This window comes from Rhagoletis zephyria, unplaced genomic scaffold (assembly GCF_001687245.7).
Source record: "Rhagoletis zephyria isolate East Lansing unplaced genomic scaffold, Rhagoletis_zephyria_1.1 Rzeph_scaffold_03256, whole genome shotgun sequence".
Classification (NCBI taxonomy): Eukaryota; Metazoa; Arthropoda; class Insecta; order Diptera; family Tephritidae; genus Rhagoletis; species Rhagoletis zephyria.
In genome coordinates, this window is record NW_016160339.1 from 38,652 (window position 1) to 56,593 (window position 17,942).

Sequence of the window (17,942 nt, forward strand, 5' to 3'; positions counted from 1 at the left end):
TTTGTCGTAAGCGCCATTTGTCTATAATTTGGCAGCCACTTTGTATGAAATACGAAAAAATGTGATACAATTTCTACCATATTAACGATACTTTTTACTGAATATCTGGACTCTATAGGAGGTATCCAAAAATGGAGAACGCCATTTTTAAGATATTGATTAGTTTAATATGACTGCAGCACCAACTAAATTTTTACTAAATTATCGAAAAAGTTGTAGTCAATATCTCGGAAACTATAGAAGATATTTAAAAACTGATAACACCATCGAGAGATCTTATTTCAGAATACATAACTGCATCTAGAACCTAAAAATCGTCAAAATGGCGTTTACGACAATCTTTTACTCAGGCGACGAGTGTGTGTGCAAGCAATTTTACATCTGATACTTCACAGTCTGTTGCCACACTCTTTCGCAAGAAATATTGGAACGGGCATATATTTTTGTTGCAAAATAGTTTTCCATAAGGTTTTTTACGTCGCACGTTTGTTTTCTTTTCATTTATTGTTATGACACTTATCTTCCTCTTCTTTGACACCTTACTGTCACCTAAATTGGCGCGTAAAGCGCCAAGCAACTGTCAAAAATCCTCATGCCCATACAATTTGTATGAAGCATCGCACATTAACGCGGACGCTAACGCCGAGTAAATGGATTTTTCATTTTTGACAGAGCGTTACGTGTTGAAGTTGGATACAGAAGACGGAAAGAAAGAGAAAGGACAAAAAGTGAAAGAGGAAACGAGAATAAAAACGAGAGGACCTGAGAAAACGTCAAAAATTCCGACACGTTGATTTCATGAACCAAAAATACAAGATCACGTAAGAACGCGACGTTGTATTTGTAACTGGCTTTGAGAAAAAAGTTTGCGAAAGCGGGTTCGTCAGCTGAGCGTTTGTTTACATCACAAGCACCACTATTTTACACTTTTATTCAAGTAAAGAAGAGTTAATTCAACATGACAACACATTTTAAAGCATTTTGTTGCATCATTTTACCTAAATTGTGCGTTTAAAGTGCTGACAATAATTTTGCCTAATTTTGGTTTTCGTTGTTTTCTTTGCTTTGTTTACTTTTCGCTCGTTTTTCAGTGAAACAAGATGGTGTAGAACCCGCTAAAAAAAATCGACTTTTTCACTCTCTTGTTCTTACGTGATCTTGTGTTTTCGTTCATGGCGTTGATTTGGGGATAGCGCGCGCTGACACTCGTTGACAATGGATAACGTAACGCTTAGCGCTCCAATTTAGAGACGGCAGTAAAAACGCTGCAAACCGGGTTTCGAACACGTCAAAAGAGAAGAACATCGAATGTTGAAAGATTCGCAGCGACGGAGTCGTGCAAGTGTACGTTAGCTCATTAAATATTGTTACGATTATCCTTGACTACTGGATGGATTTACAAAAAATCTCTGGTTCGTATCGATGGATTGTTAAATAAACGGTCACTATGACCAAATTACAGTACATTTAACTTTATTGTGCAACAAATCCCTTTACAATACTTGCCTATGCAAAAAACAACACTTATTAATAATTGTTAGGGAAATTAAAACAAAACTTGCTAACACAACTGAGCTTATAGCTTGCTGATTCGCAATTAATTTGTATGGTAGCTTGCTGACTTTCAACGAACTTGACTCGTACTGTGGTGGCCTTATATACCTGCGCTAGCACTCATGACAGCTCTAGAATGTTCTGCCGTCTATCGCTCCTGCTCTCATTCTCTCGCTGTTCGCAGTATTCATCCACTTGACGTTTCTCGCTTGTCGAATATTCTCAGTGATTCCTCGAACATTCTGCCAATTTCTCGTCGTTCGCTTCGCGTTGTCGCAGTATTTGTCACAATATATTGGTAGCATTGTTGTAATTTTTGGCTCTGCGTATTCGCAACGTCAGAATGGCGCTTATGTGCTCTTCGCTTAAAACCTACAGTATTTCACGGAAATTTACAACGTTAAAAATACACGAGTTACTTAAAGCCGTGCAGTTCTTTTTGAGAATCAGCTAACTATTTAGATTTTTACTATATGTATAGTTAATTAGTTTTTGTGAGCTCTAGGCCGCAATTTAAATAAAACATCAATGCCTGTTTTTTGTATTTACTATACCCTACCGTTCATTCACTACGGGTGGCTGAGTGCTTTTCGAGCGAAACTCACGATAAGGCTGATATATTTACTAGCTGATATTTTGACCTCTTTCTGAAGTCGTTTTCAAAAACGTTTAAGCTTTGGTTCTATGTTGTTGCAGCGGTGCTATTTAGCCCCTCCCAAACCGATTCGTCCATCATTCGTAATCGTCAAGGTCAACTCGTCAAAGTCAACTAACACTATGCCTATTCACTATAATTTACTATCGTTCTTCTTCTTCTTATTAGGCTTTACAACCGTTTGTCGGTTTGGGCCGAGACCAGAAAGTTTCGCCAGTGTCATCTCTCCTTTGACAGTTTTGCACCAGTTGTTCATCCCAAGTGCCGACAGGTCTCCTCTGCACTTGGCCCTTTCATTCATTGTTCACCCATGGGTGCGGAGTCGAAGGATCTTTTCACTGGAGCGTCTCATCCAGCGTACAACATCTCCAAGCCAAGCAATCGATGTATTTTGTTTGCGCTTGACTATGCCAATGTCGTTAAAAAGCTCGTACAGCTCGTCATTCCATCTTCTTACCGACGAGTACCGAAGAATTATGTGAAGATGGCAGAAGCAGAAAAAATTGACTAACGTTACTTTAACGAAAACAAAAACATATATTTCTAAGTTTTCAGCCACTTATTGATTAACTATCGATTAATGAGGTATCAAAATCACTTAAACTATGTATACATTTATATTCTTAGTTTTAAAATGGTTGCACTTTAAAAAAGTGTTAACCAAGCTGTTGTCTACGTCCCAGATTACGTGCCACTTCAGCGCGATAACGGAAGAGGGGACGAAATACGTTAACTTCTGCGACCTCCATATCAAAGTCCACATCGACGGGTTCATCGAGTTCCGCCTGAGTCAAGGTGCGCCGCGAACGTTGATTGTGTACATTTGCTACGGTGAGAAATGGAATTGGCTGTTGCTGGACGACGATAGGTTCCAAAATTCAAAAATGAATTTAAATCTTGTACTGGTACATATTGGCGCCTATGTCGTAGATTCACTTCAAGTGAATTCGGCTTTGCTGTAGTAGAGGTTACGGTAGGCCCAAGATTGTTGTTTTCATTCTCACCGGAGATGGGAAGTGAGTAGGCGAGGCCAAGCAGTGCGCATAAAATTATGTAACGAATGTTTTGACACTGTAGTGAATATGAGAAATGAGAAAGCGAGAGGGAGTTAGAGCAAGTTTTTAAATGTACAGCCAAAATAAAGCGCCAAATATATATATTTTTTTGATACATATTTTATGTTTTAATATTCACTTACATTGTTATTGCACATTTTAAGCTTTTTTTTCTTTTACTTTATTGGCACGTTATTTAATAGATTGGTGTCTTCTTACTAGGTTTTGTATTGCACTTTTGCCTATTAACAAGCTATTGTTGCAGTAGGAGCTATTGCAGCTGCCTTTTATAGTGAGGCAACTTGTGAAAAATCGACAAGTAAGCATGAAAAGCACGCTTTCAGTAGCAATTACATTTTTACGAGTTGTATTTACATACTTAACAATTGCAAATTGCGAAGCTTAAAGTATACTATTTGACGCCGTTATGCTAATGAATGGATGTTATAAAATTTATGTGAAAATCTTTTTTAATTAATAGTTAAAATTCTGCTATTAAATATTTAAGAAAATTAATAAAGTTTAAATTGTTGGCATACATATTTGTCAGCAACCTTAAATATTTTATTAATGAATGGCGTATTGACTGAAATTAGTAAAAAAGTGGAAAAATCTCAGCAATCTGATTGAAGTGTTAAACTTTTTATATACATATAGGTTTAGTAACAACCATTTCAGTCAGCGAACTCATTTCTTCGCCACAAAATACGCCCAATATATCCGCTTCCTCTATCTGGCTAACATCCGGCGCGCTGGTACGTTTACTTGCGCCGTCAAAAATCAGTATCGCTACGGCAGCGCGCTCTCAAATGACGCTTTGTTATCTTCGAAAAAAATTAGCGCAATTAACATCAAATAATTTTTAGTTTTCGCACCTACGAACGTAATTAGCTGTTGACAAAGCGATTTTTTCAACTTTTGTGATTCATTTTGTAAAAAAATAGTGCAATTTACTTTACCCCACCGCTAGTTTGAGTAAAAAAGTGCTCTTTGCTTCCCAGTAAGAACCGTATCTGTTAAATACACTACGCCTAGTACTACAAACAGTTTGTGTGAGAAATTCAAAAACTTTCCATAATTTTTTTTAATTATTTATTTATTTAGTTTTCTCTTTCTTTTACATGATATACGCTATTATGTTATCATATATGTAGTGGTCTCTTTTCAATAAATATATCATATTGGAATTTATTATTAAAAAAAAAGTTATACAAAATCTGCAACATTTATAGCTAATTTTATTTACTCGCACTTTGTCGTATGTTACAGTTGACAACATGGTTTTGCTCAATTCATAAACATCCGACAAATTACTAGCAAATTATAACACAAATCATATGGAAGAAAACTTTAATTTCAGGTTTATTTGAAAATCAAAATATATTTAATTTTTAAGCAAAAAAACAAAAGCGGCTTCAATTCTCATATCAAAATTTAAGATTACCGTTAATTTCTTCATGATCCCATGAACAAATCTAAACCAGTACGGGACCACTCTTGAGGCAGTAGCGTACCTTTAAATAGTGCAGGTGTTAAGGTAAATTCAAGTGCATGTGCTATGTTTGTGTGTGTGAAAGTGTATGGTATAGCCTCCTATCCGCTCTGATTACGCACCTTGTCCGAGGCACATGCAATTGGTGCAGTGTTGCCACAACTGCAGACATCTGATCATTCACAGTGTCATGGATACGGTCAATTGCAACATAGGTTTATTAAAGGGAATGTCATTTGGCCACTGAGATCATCCGACTTGGCACCATGCGACGTAATACTGATGGCAATTGCAAAGCTGACGAACTGACAAGCCAAGCCAACCTTCTGGAAAAGGACACGATTGCTATAGCAATAACCACTTTCAAGCAGTTGGTTAGAGATCACACAATTCTAGTAACGCCAAAGAACTTTTCGCCTTGCGAAACTGTCAGGATCACCTTGTTTTTCTATAAAAGGAAACGCTTACGGCCCACTTCCCTAATGTGGAATCAGAACTTGTTTTCACATGTTACATGAAGGACCGATTGGAAAAAGTTACCAAATTAAAAAAATAAATAACCAAATTTGTTAAATAAAGACAAAAATTACCAATTTTGGTAAAAAATTACCAAAGCTGCAACGCTGAATTGGTGCACCATATTCATAGACGTCATTAGGCGCGCGTTCAAATCACGCGAGCTGCAGCTGCTTCGCAATATAAGAACATACATACATACGTATGTAGTATTCATGTAACAGTTTTGTCATTGTTCGTGTTTGTTATTATTTGCGAATGTCATTTGAACTTTTAAACAAATATTTTTGTTTATTATTCTCGCGCTCGCGCTCAGTTTAAATTTAGTAGTGCTACAAATGAATACCTTAATGTAAATCATCACGTATCCCTCAATGATTCATTGGCTTAGTGAGAAATGGCAGTCGCTACTTGTTTACCTTGGGACAGTTATGTAATGAATACAAATTAATTTAGGAAAGCATTTGTTTGTGGAGAGTTTTTTGAAGAGTTTGTATAAAGTTAAAAAATTTTGAGCGAACGAATTTTTGAACTTAACTAGACTACATATGTGACCTGGTCTACGGAAAGGGGGCTTAGGTGTCAAAAAATCAATTTTCACTTTTTGGTTATTCGGATGGAAGATGAGATGCTTTTTCACGTGGTGAAAAGCAGAAAATCCTAACTTGCTTAGAAGTGTACTAAAAATTTTTTTTTAAATTTGAAATTTTTAAATGTTCCACACTAGCAACTTACACGATGAACTATAATAATATTCCGACCAACAACAACACTTACTGGACCAACAACAACACTTACTGGACGTCCGGCGCGGAGAACAATTAACGAGATAATGAGAAACTGACGAAACGAGTCGCTTACTTTTAACAGCTTTTTCACAGAAAACTAGTTTTCGCACGTAAGCTCCCTTTTCGTAGACCAGGTCACATATATAGAATAGATTATTAAAGTTTAAAATTAAAAAAAAATTCTAGATGTATGATATTTTTAATAAACTCTTTTTCTTTCTAATCAAAATCAAATTAAGTTCTGGACTTTACTTTGTCTTGTGATCACGCATTAATGACAGACCCCAAAGTGAGAAAGTGCGATAGTGAGGAATCGGTGTGATATTTATGTGGTAAGCAGAATTGTAGTGGTGAGCGGGTAACGGGCTGACGGGGGTTGATCCATTCCAGTCGGAAAATTCGGTCGGGTAAACACAATTGCGACGGGAACGGTAAGCACTATTGCTTTTTGACATTTCGCTCAGTGAAACCGAATGCAAACGCACACAAGCCTTTTCGGGTGACGCAGCCAAACAAATAAGACGGAGTTCGTAAACAAACGGCGTCCGTTTGTATTAAGCATTCAAGGGTTTTATTTCAGTTCCACTGTGTTTCGAGGTAGGGAGGTCCCCAATATTGTTTACAGATTCTTTACCCGAACCTACTGGACAGATAAAAGATTTACGAAAATTTCGAAAGTAGGTACAAATAGCTAAAAGTTTTGCCTGCGAAATAATTTCTATAAAGCCCTTATGTTCTATATATTGATTGGTTGCTTTAGCTTTTATAATTTTTTTTTTTTTATATTTACAAGACTTCAATGTAAATGTAGTACTACTGACCTACCTTATTGATGTGATTCTCAGCCGTGCAGTGCAGTAAGTTATCGTGTAAAATTTCACACCACTTTGAAAACTCTTGAAAGCCTCTCAGTTTATGTAAATTATTTCTTTCTAATTTTTGTTTAATTCTGTGACTATTTTATTCAAGTTTAGATGAAACAGAAAATAGTTGCATGTTTGTGCCGCACATTTGCGAATGTTTTTCTAAACACAACGCTTACGAAAAAAAAACCTTAGCGGCAATTATTAGACAATTAGTGGTAGCTATTCTGCAATTAACACATCCCTTACGCTGTTTTTGGTTTGCTGTCATAACAATAGAAAGTGTTGGCTAGAAATAATTCTGTAAATAGGCACTTACAGGCATAAGTACCTACATACATACGAGTATGTACGCGCGCCTAAATTCGCGTTGACGCAAATGCCATGTAAATGAGGAAACTAATTTTAAGATTTGCTAAGGTAAATAAAATAGAATTTACAATGTATTTTCAGTTACAAATAAAAAAAATAATATACATAACTAAATTGTATGAAGCTAGTCAAGAATTGTTGTTTGTTTAGTTTTTTTATTATAGAAAAACCAATTTAGTTAGCTGAAAAAATCAAAGATGTTTGCGTTTGTTGCACAGACAAGCTGATTAAATTCTTGGATGAAATAAGGGCACTAAACCATTTTTTGAAACAAGTATGTATTCTTTATTTACATGAATTTAAAAAACTTTCAGCGCTTTCAACCTACCGCCACAAATTTAATAGAAGGCCGTGTCGAAATTACAACTTTTTAGTCACGCAATTTTACTTTCTACTTTGCCGCTATTTTTCTTTAGCTTCCCAACTTTTACCAAGTATATGGTGATATAAAGGTGATACAGATCTTTGACAGCAATTGTTTGTGATATATTAATTATTTTATATTCCTTTTTAAGGCAATTGGTACTACAGGCTTTAGCGAACTTAGACATGGAGCGATACTTAGTTGAACAAAAAAAAAAAAATCATCATGAGTTATGAGGCAAATTTTCAACTAAACGGATACCTTATCAAGCAAAGCTGTGCCCACTGCAAGAACAACAAGTCACTATTTGGTGTGATTTTTGGGCTGGCATAGCCTTCGGATCGTACTTCTTCGAAAATGATGCCGATAATGTTGTTACGTTGAACGGTGAATGTCATCGCGACATGATTACAAACTTTTTATGGCCTGAATTAGATAGCATAAACCTGGAAAATATCTTTCAACCGAAAGCTGCCAATTGCCAAACCGCGCATGAAACAATGGCCCTATTGAGAATATCTGTGTTCTTATTGAAACACCCTGTACATGTTTCTGAATATGTCTACCCCCTTTTACATACTTTGGAGAAATATGTATGTATATTTGAAACATTTGTAGATCCATAAAAATTCAGTACTTACTGCCTAAATGTTTTTTTAAATAATAAGCGAAAATAAAAACTATCCTCTCACAAAGTATTTGAAACACTAAATTTCTTTTTATTGTTTTTAATATTTAATCAGATTTTTAAATTTTCATATATGTATATTTTTTGTTTTTGATTTACATATACATATGTATTTGATTACACAAGAAAACTCATATAAGGTATACATTTTACTGTTAATTAATGGCTGTCATTGTTGGTGTTTTTTTTTTTATTGCTGATGCATGTACTTACATGCATAAATGTACAATTTCTGAAAAATTATTAATTATTGTTTATTGTGGCTTACTTTATTCCTTTTTTATTTCGGTTTTACGCAAGTTTACACAAAGTGTTGCAAAGTATGTACTTGTAGAAGTATTTTTGGTAGAAGTTTCGTTTATATGGCTGTATGTATAGTATTTGTTTCGTATGCAGATGCGTATGTATTTAATTATTGTGTGTATATATGTATATAGTATCTATGTATGTATGTATATACGAAAGTATGTATGCATATAATTATGCGCTCATAAGTATTTTTAGTTAGGGCTAGTTGATCCATCTGAAAGTCACACATAGAAAACATTAGAGCCACTTCAACTTAATATGTATGTATGTACATACAAGCTGAAGTTTGCAATCTCATTTTGCAACATTAAATTCATTTCAAAAATTCTTAATATTTTCTTAATACTATAAAATCATTGATTTTGTTTTGAATAGTTCATTTACTTTTGATTATGATCTCTTCAATTAAATACATACTATGTTGCCAAGTTTCATTTGTTTACTAGTAAAATTTTTAGTAAGTATACATGGAAAAATTTAATTAAATTTACTTGTACGGAAGACAAAAATATATTTTTTGTACAAGTACTTATTATCTATTTTTTAATTTTTTTTTGTATGTACAATATTTTATTATATATGAGAATATCTAGAAGAAAATTTTTGTATTTATTTGAAACTAAATCGAATAGAAAAGTGTACCTAAAATTTTTATAATAATTGTTATACAGGTTGTTTTGAAAAGTGTTGTTTTAAACTATACTAATTATTAGCTCAAAATACAGCCTGTAGTTTTTGGAAGTAACTTTTTAAAATAAAACATGGTAAATTATATGAAGAAATAGTTTCAAACTCAATGCGAAGACATAAAGTGTTGCATGCGGAAGATTTTATGAATGTAAAAAAACTATGCTTTTCATCTAGAGCTACTCAATGTTAATAATAATTGCGAAAAGTATATAAACTCTAGCAATATTCCTTTAATGATTTTTCTTAAAGATAAGTATTATTAAGTTCACGTAAATGTAAAGTAATAAAGAAACTAATTTTAAGCAATTTTCATATTTATAGTTTTGTGACATAATCACTCTTATGACACCTTGTGAATGCCCTAAATAATTTTTTGTTTATGATTTAAGAATATCTGCCATTATAACGAATAAATATACATGAGTGTAATGAAATTAATACATATTTTTATATATACAGTTTTAAATAAAATAAATAACAAATCAAAAAGATCCGAATGCATAGGTAAGTAATCATAACCTTTTAAAGTACACAGAGAAAATAAATAAAAAGAAAAAAGTCCAACTAGAGAAGGTACGAGAAGGCATTAATAAAGGAAAATGTTTCGACAGCGTCGGTAAGTAGTCATTATATTTTGAAGCAAACAAATAAAATAAATAAAACGAAAAAAGCCTAATGCCTTTCACAGCATCGGTAAGTAATCATTACATTTTAAAGCAAACAAATAAAAATATAAAACGTCTCACTACAGAAGGTGTCAGAACTTCATGCTATAAATGTCATAAAGCACAGAAAAAGTCATAAATTTGAGCCACTAACAAAAAGCGAAAGAAAAAAGCATGCGATTAAAAAATCTAAAATTCTTAAAAATTTCCCCGTGAATGTACATACATACATATACATATAATTCATTTTGATTTAACTGTCTACTTTTTAGAAGCAACAGATACATCAATTATAATCCAAACAAAATTTGTGTAGGTATATAAGTAGGTTTTTCTAATTTAGTCACTTGTTTATAATTTCGTTTGAGAAATTCTACATACTTATATTAATTTATAAATTTTTGATATTTTTGATTTACACGAGTTTTTCATTTAAGAAATGGGCACTTTGGCAGATATTTATAGATAGGTTTTGATTTTGTATTTGTAAACAAATTAGATTTATTTATTTTTAGTTATAAAACTATTACTTATTAACTAAGTAAGGGAAGAATAATTTGACAAAAATTTATATTGTACAAACCAAAGCAAAAATATACATTTTTAATCAAAGTACACTTTGAAAAAAATTGCATAACTGAAAATTTTTGCAGTTTTTTCTTCAATCTTCTTCCCTTTTGTAAAGCTTTACTGAGCGCTTGTTTTCATACTATATATGTACAATGATTTTTCTTATTTTTTACTTAATACTTAAAAGACTTAGACAATACATACATAGTTTAAGCTAAGAAAATTTTTGTAGGGCTTACATGTCACTGGCGTAGTTCTCTAACTCAGAAAAAAATTTGGTAAAGCAACTTTTACCATTTGTCAGTTCGGGTACTTAACTATTGAATTTTTGGCGAATTTTTTTTAACAAGAAAAACTATTTTCTTAAACTAAGGTTACCATGTACGTAAAACGCTTTATTATTAGTTCAGAAGGAAAATAAAAAGATTAGACTTTAATCAATTTACTAATATGATTCATGGTTATCTTTTGAAAAAAGCAAAAATCGTGCACCAATTTTTTAGTCTTAAATTTCTTTTTCTTACATTGCGTTTCCACTTTCCCCAAATTGAGTAATTATGACCCTCATTCGCAAAATGGAATAATAACAGCTTCCATCATTCACTACTGACCCTTTGGTAAGTTCAAAATACTACTTGAACTGCTTTTTTTTAAATAAATATTTTATCTAATTCTTTTAGTTTTAACTATTTCTTCATCCTTACAATTCCTATAAGTTATTTGCAGCTTTTTAACATAATTTTCAATGGAATAGATGTGAAAATGGCTGCAACTAACTTAAGAATCGACATTATTTCGACTATNGTGACAAATAAATTTTAAAATATACTTGAGAAAACGGCCTTAAAGTCGAGTACATGAAATTGAGAAAAGGTTTTCTCGCCCAAATTGAGAGTCGTCTGGAGCTCGTGAAACCACAATTTAGTACATATTTACACACCTTATTTTTAGCTTGTTTTCTTGATTCATTTCCAATTCACTTTTGCAAAGTTTTTCTATACATATTTACATACTTAATATATTAAATTGGCCATTTTAGATTTTTTTTTATCTTTAATTATGCTAATGTTTTATATTTTATAATATTCAAAAACATATATTATTGAGAGATAGAAAATAAACTGAAGACAAATAATATTTTTAAATTATAAAACTATCCAATAGAGTTTCCAACACTGTTCCACTAGGCATTGCAATGAGAAAACTCGGGGGTTTAATGCCTGAATTTGGCATTTGAAAGGCCAGTGGAAATCCGGTATAAGTTTGCTGCACATGTAATTTTTTAAATGGCACAAATATTTTGTTATTTCAATACCTAAAGGAAATTCGGTATGGGCGAAGTAACAGCAAGAAAGTATGCGAAAAGTAAAAAGAGGCCATAGAAAATTATATTTTGCACAAAGAATAAGCTAGCAAAAACAAGAACATTTAAAAGAGAATGGCCCGTAGTCATAGTCAAAATAAAGTCGACTTTAAAGTTAGTTGCAGCTTTTTTGACAGATATCCCATTGAAAATTATGCAAAAAAGCTGCAACTAACTTTAAAGTCGACTTTATTTTGACTATGACTACGGGCCAATAAATATATTTAAACTAAAATATTTTTTTAATTGAAAAAAAAAAATTGTTATAATGCATTTATATTGATATATGCTTACTATTATATTTCTTCATATAGCACATAGTATATATATTTGTACATACATATATCTATTGGTTATATTGGCATGTATGTATATTCATATGTATGTAAATTAGTGGCAATTTCTATTTTCATGTAATTAAATTTAAACGAAACCTGCTGTTTTTAAAGGGCATTTGGTTTGGTTTGGATTTTGAGTTCAAAAAATGTATCACCACGGATATACATAGGTATGTAGATACAATAGCTTAGCAGCACTTAAGTAGCCGCTAAACTATACATAATATGTATACAATGCTATTGCATCGTTGTAAAACTATGACACTTTAAGAATTTTTTTTTTTTTTTACAATTATATACAACATATCTACATAACTATATCTAAGGGTAATCTACCTACAATCGGTATAAGAATATTGATTCATGTCACACCTAACCTAGAGACTTTCAAGTAAGTTTTAGTACTTAATACACTTAACCCAATATAGAAATACACATACATACATACACACATATGTACATATGTATATAATTAAAGTAGTTAAATGGTATATTACATATACGTTAGATACATCTATTATTACGAAGTACTTTATCTACACCCACATACTACTTCGTTTCGCTTATTTTCATTATACATACATATGTAGATGCATAGCTAAGTACATACGGCTTAATTACATTTCTCTGCCAGTCCGATAATATTTATTTCTCCGCATACCATTCGCGCTGCTACTCTTTAGAGTACTTGCAAATTCTCGCAATGTTTAAATTTCGAATCCTCTTTACCCAGTATCCAGGTGAGCATTTGGCGTGCTTTCATGCTGGCCAACACAACGCTACGACTCTTATACCAATGCGCTGGCGAGGAGGCGCCATCTCGATTGCCCTGAAATTGTTAAGGATTTGAGTAAAAGATTAAATTGCGATTACGTTGTAATTAAATGTAGTTTGAAGGGGTATGCATATATGTATTTACAGTTGTATGAATTTACTTTTACATACATGGGTATATTTTAATGAACTATACTTCAAATTAAAAAAAAAAACACTAAAAAAAATGATCTGAACGTCAGGATATTTGAAGGGGTAAAGTACGTACATATATTTTACACAATATTTCTATACATGTTTGCATGGAAGTTAGTTTTTAATAAAATGTATTTAATTTCAAAATGCACTCTCGCTAGGGCCGAAACTATTTATGAGCATGCAATACAGATCTTAGTGCCGGGTCCGTAAATACCCGCACATATTGGTCTGTTTTTTGACTTGCAAGCCCATTAGCACAGACTTCCTTAAAGTAGATTAATTTTGATTGGAGTCAAAAACCCCGACAAGTTTTATGTTCGAGACTCTTCCTTATTTTTGCGCGGACTGAAGTGAACGAGGTAAACTCGAGCTCTCTTCCCCCTCTTATCCACACAAAACCGGTTGTAGGCGGACTGAGCAGTCTAGTGTACAGAGGCCCATTAACCTTGAAAGGGCTAAGTAGCCGCTGCAACAACAGCAAGCAATCGGTATGAGCAACACTAAAATTTTTATCTAATAGCGGTAATGGAAATGCTTAATTATATTTCTATCATTAAAACCTCTCATAAGCAACCTGTAGTTGACAACATTAATAGGTTCTATACAAATGGGAAGAGAAACTAAGGCAAACACTTAGTAAAATATGTAAATATAGGTATTTTTACTTATATGCGCGCAAACATTTACAAAACGAATGAAAACTCCTTCTTTTGTACTAAGTGCTACGAGTATTTAATTTAAAAATCATGCAAATAACTTTTATATGAGTTTTTTTACAAACAGGGCTTGTATAATTAAAACGCTACTTATATGTATACATTAAGGTGGTGTTTAAAAAAACAACTTATGAATTTTGTATGGGACACATCTTTATGTTGTTCTACGTTCAAAATGAAGGCTTCCACGATATTTTCAAAATTTTAAAAAATTTTTTAGGGTTTGAAATTTTTTTATAACACAGAATTTGACAAAAAATTTGACTTTGACCAGCTATAACTCAGCTTGTTGAAACTTATTCATATAGGTTCATAAACTAGCTGGGTTATAGCCAGTCGAAGTCTAAATTTTGCAAAATTCTTGTGATCTAAAAATAAATTTATTATTATTTTTTAACCCTGGCAGCGACACACATTTTTCTTTTTTTTTAAATTGCAATTCTCGTGCATGTCTTTATTTTGTACACAGATAAGTATAAATAATTCTAAAATCCCAACGTAAGTACTTAAAAAAATGTATATGTGTTTAAAAAAATTTACAATTTGCTTAACTATAGCAGGGAAACAAGTATTTATAGAAGGGATCCAAAGATTTGTAGTTCGATTATTCGGTTCATATTTACTCACCAAATTTTCAGAGTTTTTCTCATTTACACAATCAGCGCCATTATGCTCTAAAGCATTGTCAATAACTTTTTCTCTTTCTTTATATTTATTATCTTTATCTTTGTGCTTTTCTTTGGATTTTTTATTGGTTGTACGTAAAGTACCATCTGGATTCTTTTACGAAAATTATTTGAGTTATTGTTAGAGAAATAACAACGGAACGGGGTAGTTAGTGGGAGCCAGGTTTTCAAAGAGGTGGGAATAAAAGTTAAGCCGATCAAGTTGATAAGGGTAAACGTAATCGATAGTTGTCACAACAGTTTTAGGGAGAATACAAATTTTGAAAGTGTTGAAGAAAGGAGATTTTAAATTTATCCAGAAAAGTAATATTTGTTGCAATCACAAGGGATATGATAAAGGTAATCGTAAAGGTAATTGCAGTGATGGTGAATCGTTATGGTGACCACAAAAGCAATGGTTATGGTAACCGGAATGGTAATGGTGATCGTAGTGGTAATAGTAATGGCAGCAGCATAGTAGTGGTAATAAAAAAATAATGGAAATAGTAGTGGTAATGAAATTGGTAATGGCATTCATAATGATAATTTAATGGTAGTGGTACGGGTAAAAGTAATCGTAATGGGTCGGTAGTGGTAATAGTAGCGATTATGATTACGGCAATGCCATGGATAATGGGAATGGTAATGATTATCACAATAGTAGTGGTAAAAGTAATGATAAAGGTAATGGTAATGATAAAGATAATGGTAAAAATAATGGAATGGTAATGGTGATGGTAATGGTAATGCCCATGGTAATGATAATGATCATGGTAGCAATAAGGGAATGGTAATGGTAATGATAATAGTAACGGCAATCGTAATGGTAATGGTAATGGTGATGGTAACGGTAATGACAATGGTAATGATAATAATCATGGTAGAAATAATAGAATGGTAATGGTAATGATAATAGTAACGGCAATCGTAATGGTAATGGTAATCGTAATGGTAAATGATGGAGTGGCAGGAGCAATGTTATACGGAATGGAAAAGATGATCATTGCATAACAATATGTGAATTGTCAAAAAATAGTTTGTATGGCGATTTAGTTGTCGATAGCATGAAAAAGTAGAAGAACAAGAAAAGTTAGAAGCATTAATTATCTCGAAAATGAAGTAAATACAATAGTATGATATTGTGAAAGTTGTAGTAGTTATGCATGTATGAATGTAAATATGGCACAGTTTCAATGTTTTAGAGGAACATTTTATCTATGCATTATTTGCCAATTTTGTAATATTAATTTTCGATAGCAAAATATCTAATGATTCATTTTAACAGCCGCTACTAATTTTTTTGGTATCACTCTATGCACAAACAGGCACACATCCAATGTCTGACATGTACCTACATACAAACTCATTGACGCATTTACGAAATTCTATAAGCTCCACTTACTTGCAGTAAATTTTGATCCTTTTTGAGACGAATTTGTGTCAAAGTGCCAGCCAGTAAGTCGTCGCAATTGTGATTGATGCCAGCCGAAACTTCAATGAATTTGGCGCCAAAAGTGCAAGCGACACATTTGCCATCTGTTAGAAAAGAAAAATTAAGAAAAGGAGAAGAAGAAGAAAAAACCAATTATAATGAATAAAGCAGAGGAATTCAAGGATAACATATGTATGTATGTATGAACTTGCATTAAGAAATTCCACGAAATGAGCTGATTTCGAAAAATTCGCTCGTTAAATTCGTGGTAAAAAGTTTGCTTTACATGCACGTATTTGCACAAACTTTCACTTCTTTTGCTATTTCAGCAAACTTTTCGTGCGGCATTGATTTCAGTGCATGCTCAGGCTTGTTTTTTTTTGTTCTTTTTGCTACGCGCGTGGTATTTGTGCATTCATTTTCTATTTTTCTTGCTGTGTTCTTCACAAACTTTCACAAGTTTGCTAAAAGTTTGTCATGTTAATCACATATTTGTGGTAGTTTTCGTGCAACTGGTGTTAGAAGTTAGTGAATGAAAGCACATTTGACTGCACAGATTTTGTTTCATTAGCACACCTAAGAAAATTCAACCAAAGTGGTTCAGGTGAGCGACTGAACAATACTGCGAATCATAATTGCGCCGGAAATCTTTAATGCTTAATGTAAGGTAGAAATTATAGGAAAAGCATACACACAAATGTAATTACTCCGGCGCATTCCAACATGCCAATCAGCGACTGAATTGATTTCGAAAGTCTCTGTGCGTTATTTTTAATTATCTACCTACAAACACCCACAACGGGTGTCCCACAAGTCCGCTAATTAATTTATTTTCAAGTGTGTGTGTTTAAGTGTGCGTGAAGTCAGCCAATTAGCTAAGCTTTTGCGGTGCCTACAAGTAGGCTCCAGTAGTTGCGTAATTTATTACTATTGAAGAGTTATTGAAGTGTGTAATATGTACATAATTAATGGGGTGGGCTGTTAAAGCTTACGCTTGAAAAACAATTTTTTGTTTTGAGTAAATGTAGAGAAGGACTTGGCTTCACTTGGCGTTTCCAATTGGTATCAGTTGGCACAGAAGAAACACGACAGGACATGCTTTGCTGAGGCGGTTACAGCACCAAATAAGAAGAACCTTAATATTTTTATTTTTTTTTTTAATTCCGCACAAAATGTATCTCACAGGTCAGACGCAAATATGGATGTTTCCGTGAAAATATAAACCAAAAATGCAAGTAAATGGGTTCAAATGACTTTATAACTGTAAATCTCGTATTAAGCTGACGAAAAGAGGTTATGAAACCGTGAAATAGTGGAGAGAAGAACTGTAATAATTATATGAAAAATTTAATTATTACATACATAAAGGGTGAACACACCAAAAATGACACTTTGGGAAGCTTATAACTTACCCAAAACGAATTAAATATTTTGAAATTCAAATACCATAAGTTGACCATGACCTTAGTTGAACGTAGAAGAAATTTCATTTGAATTTGATTCCTAGTTGAGTTAAAAATGGCAACCGAGCTACAAACGAGACAAACCATTTTGCACGAGTTTATAAATGATCCGGCCTTAAGTACACGTAAAATTGCTAAAAAATTAAAGAGTGCACTATTCGCCAGTTTGCAGGGTTTTAATCGGTACAAATAAGGCCTGACAGTTACGAGAAAACCAGGGAGCGGGGGTTAGCATGGTCAAAGTGATAAAAACAGTGCTCGGAAGGTCCTCAGTGCGTTTTCGCGAGATCCGAAGATTTTGTCGCGTTATGTTGCAAAATCCGTACGGAGATCGCAGTTTTTCGTACAAAAGGTAAAGCGGAAAGCTTCATTGAGATGTTCTACAGCTCAAACAGCGCCAGACCGAGGCGCA

At 33.0% G+C, this 17,942-nt stretch overlaps 1 protein-coding gene across 1 annotated transcript in view; it reads right to left on the reverse strand.

Moving 5' to 3' along the window:
- Nucleotides 1-12,411: 12,411 nt before the first annotated feature.
- Nucleotides 12,412-17,942, reverse strand: part of LOC108368688 (GTP-binding protein GEM-like) — a gene marked incomplete at its 5' end in the record, with an annotated part of 12,571 nt that continues 7,040 nt past the window's right edge. The window contains 3 exons of the mRNA XM_017623585.1: nt 12,412-13,111; nt 14,598-14,750; nt 16,038-16,171. Coding sequence (XP_017479074.1) covers nt 12,962-13,111; nt 14,598-14,750; nt 16,038-16,171 — 437 coding nt within the window. The remainder of the gene's footprint in view (nt 13,112-14,597; nt 14,751-16,037; nt 16,172-17,942) is intronic.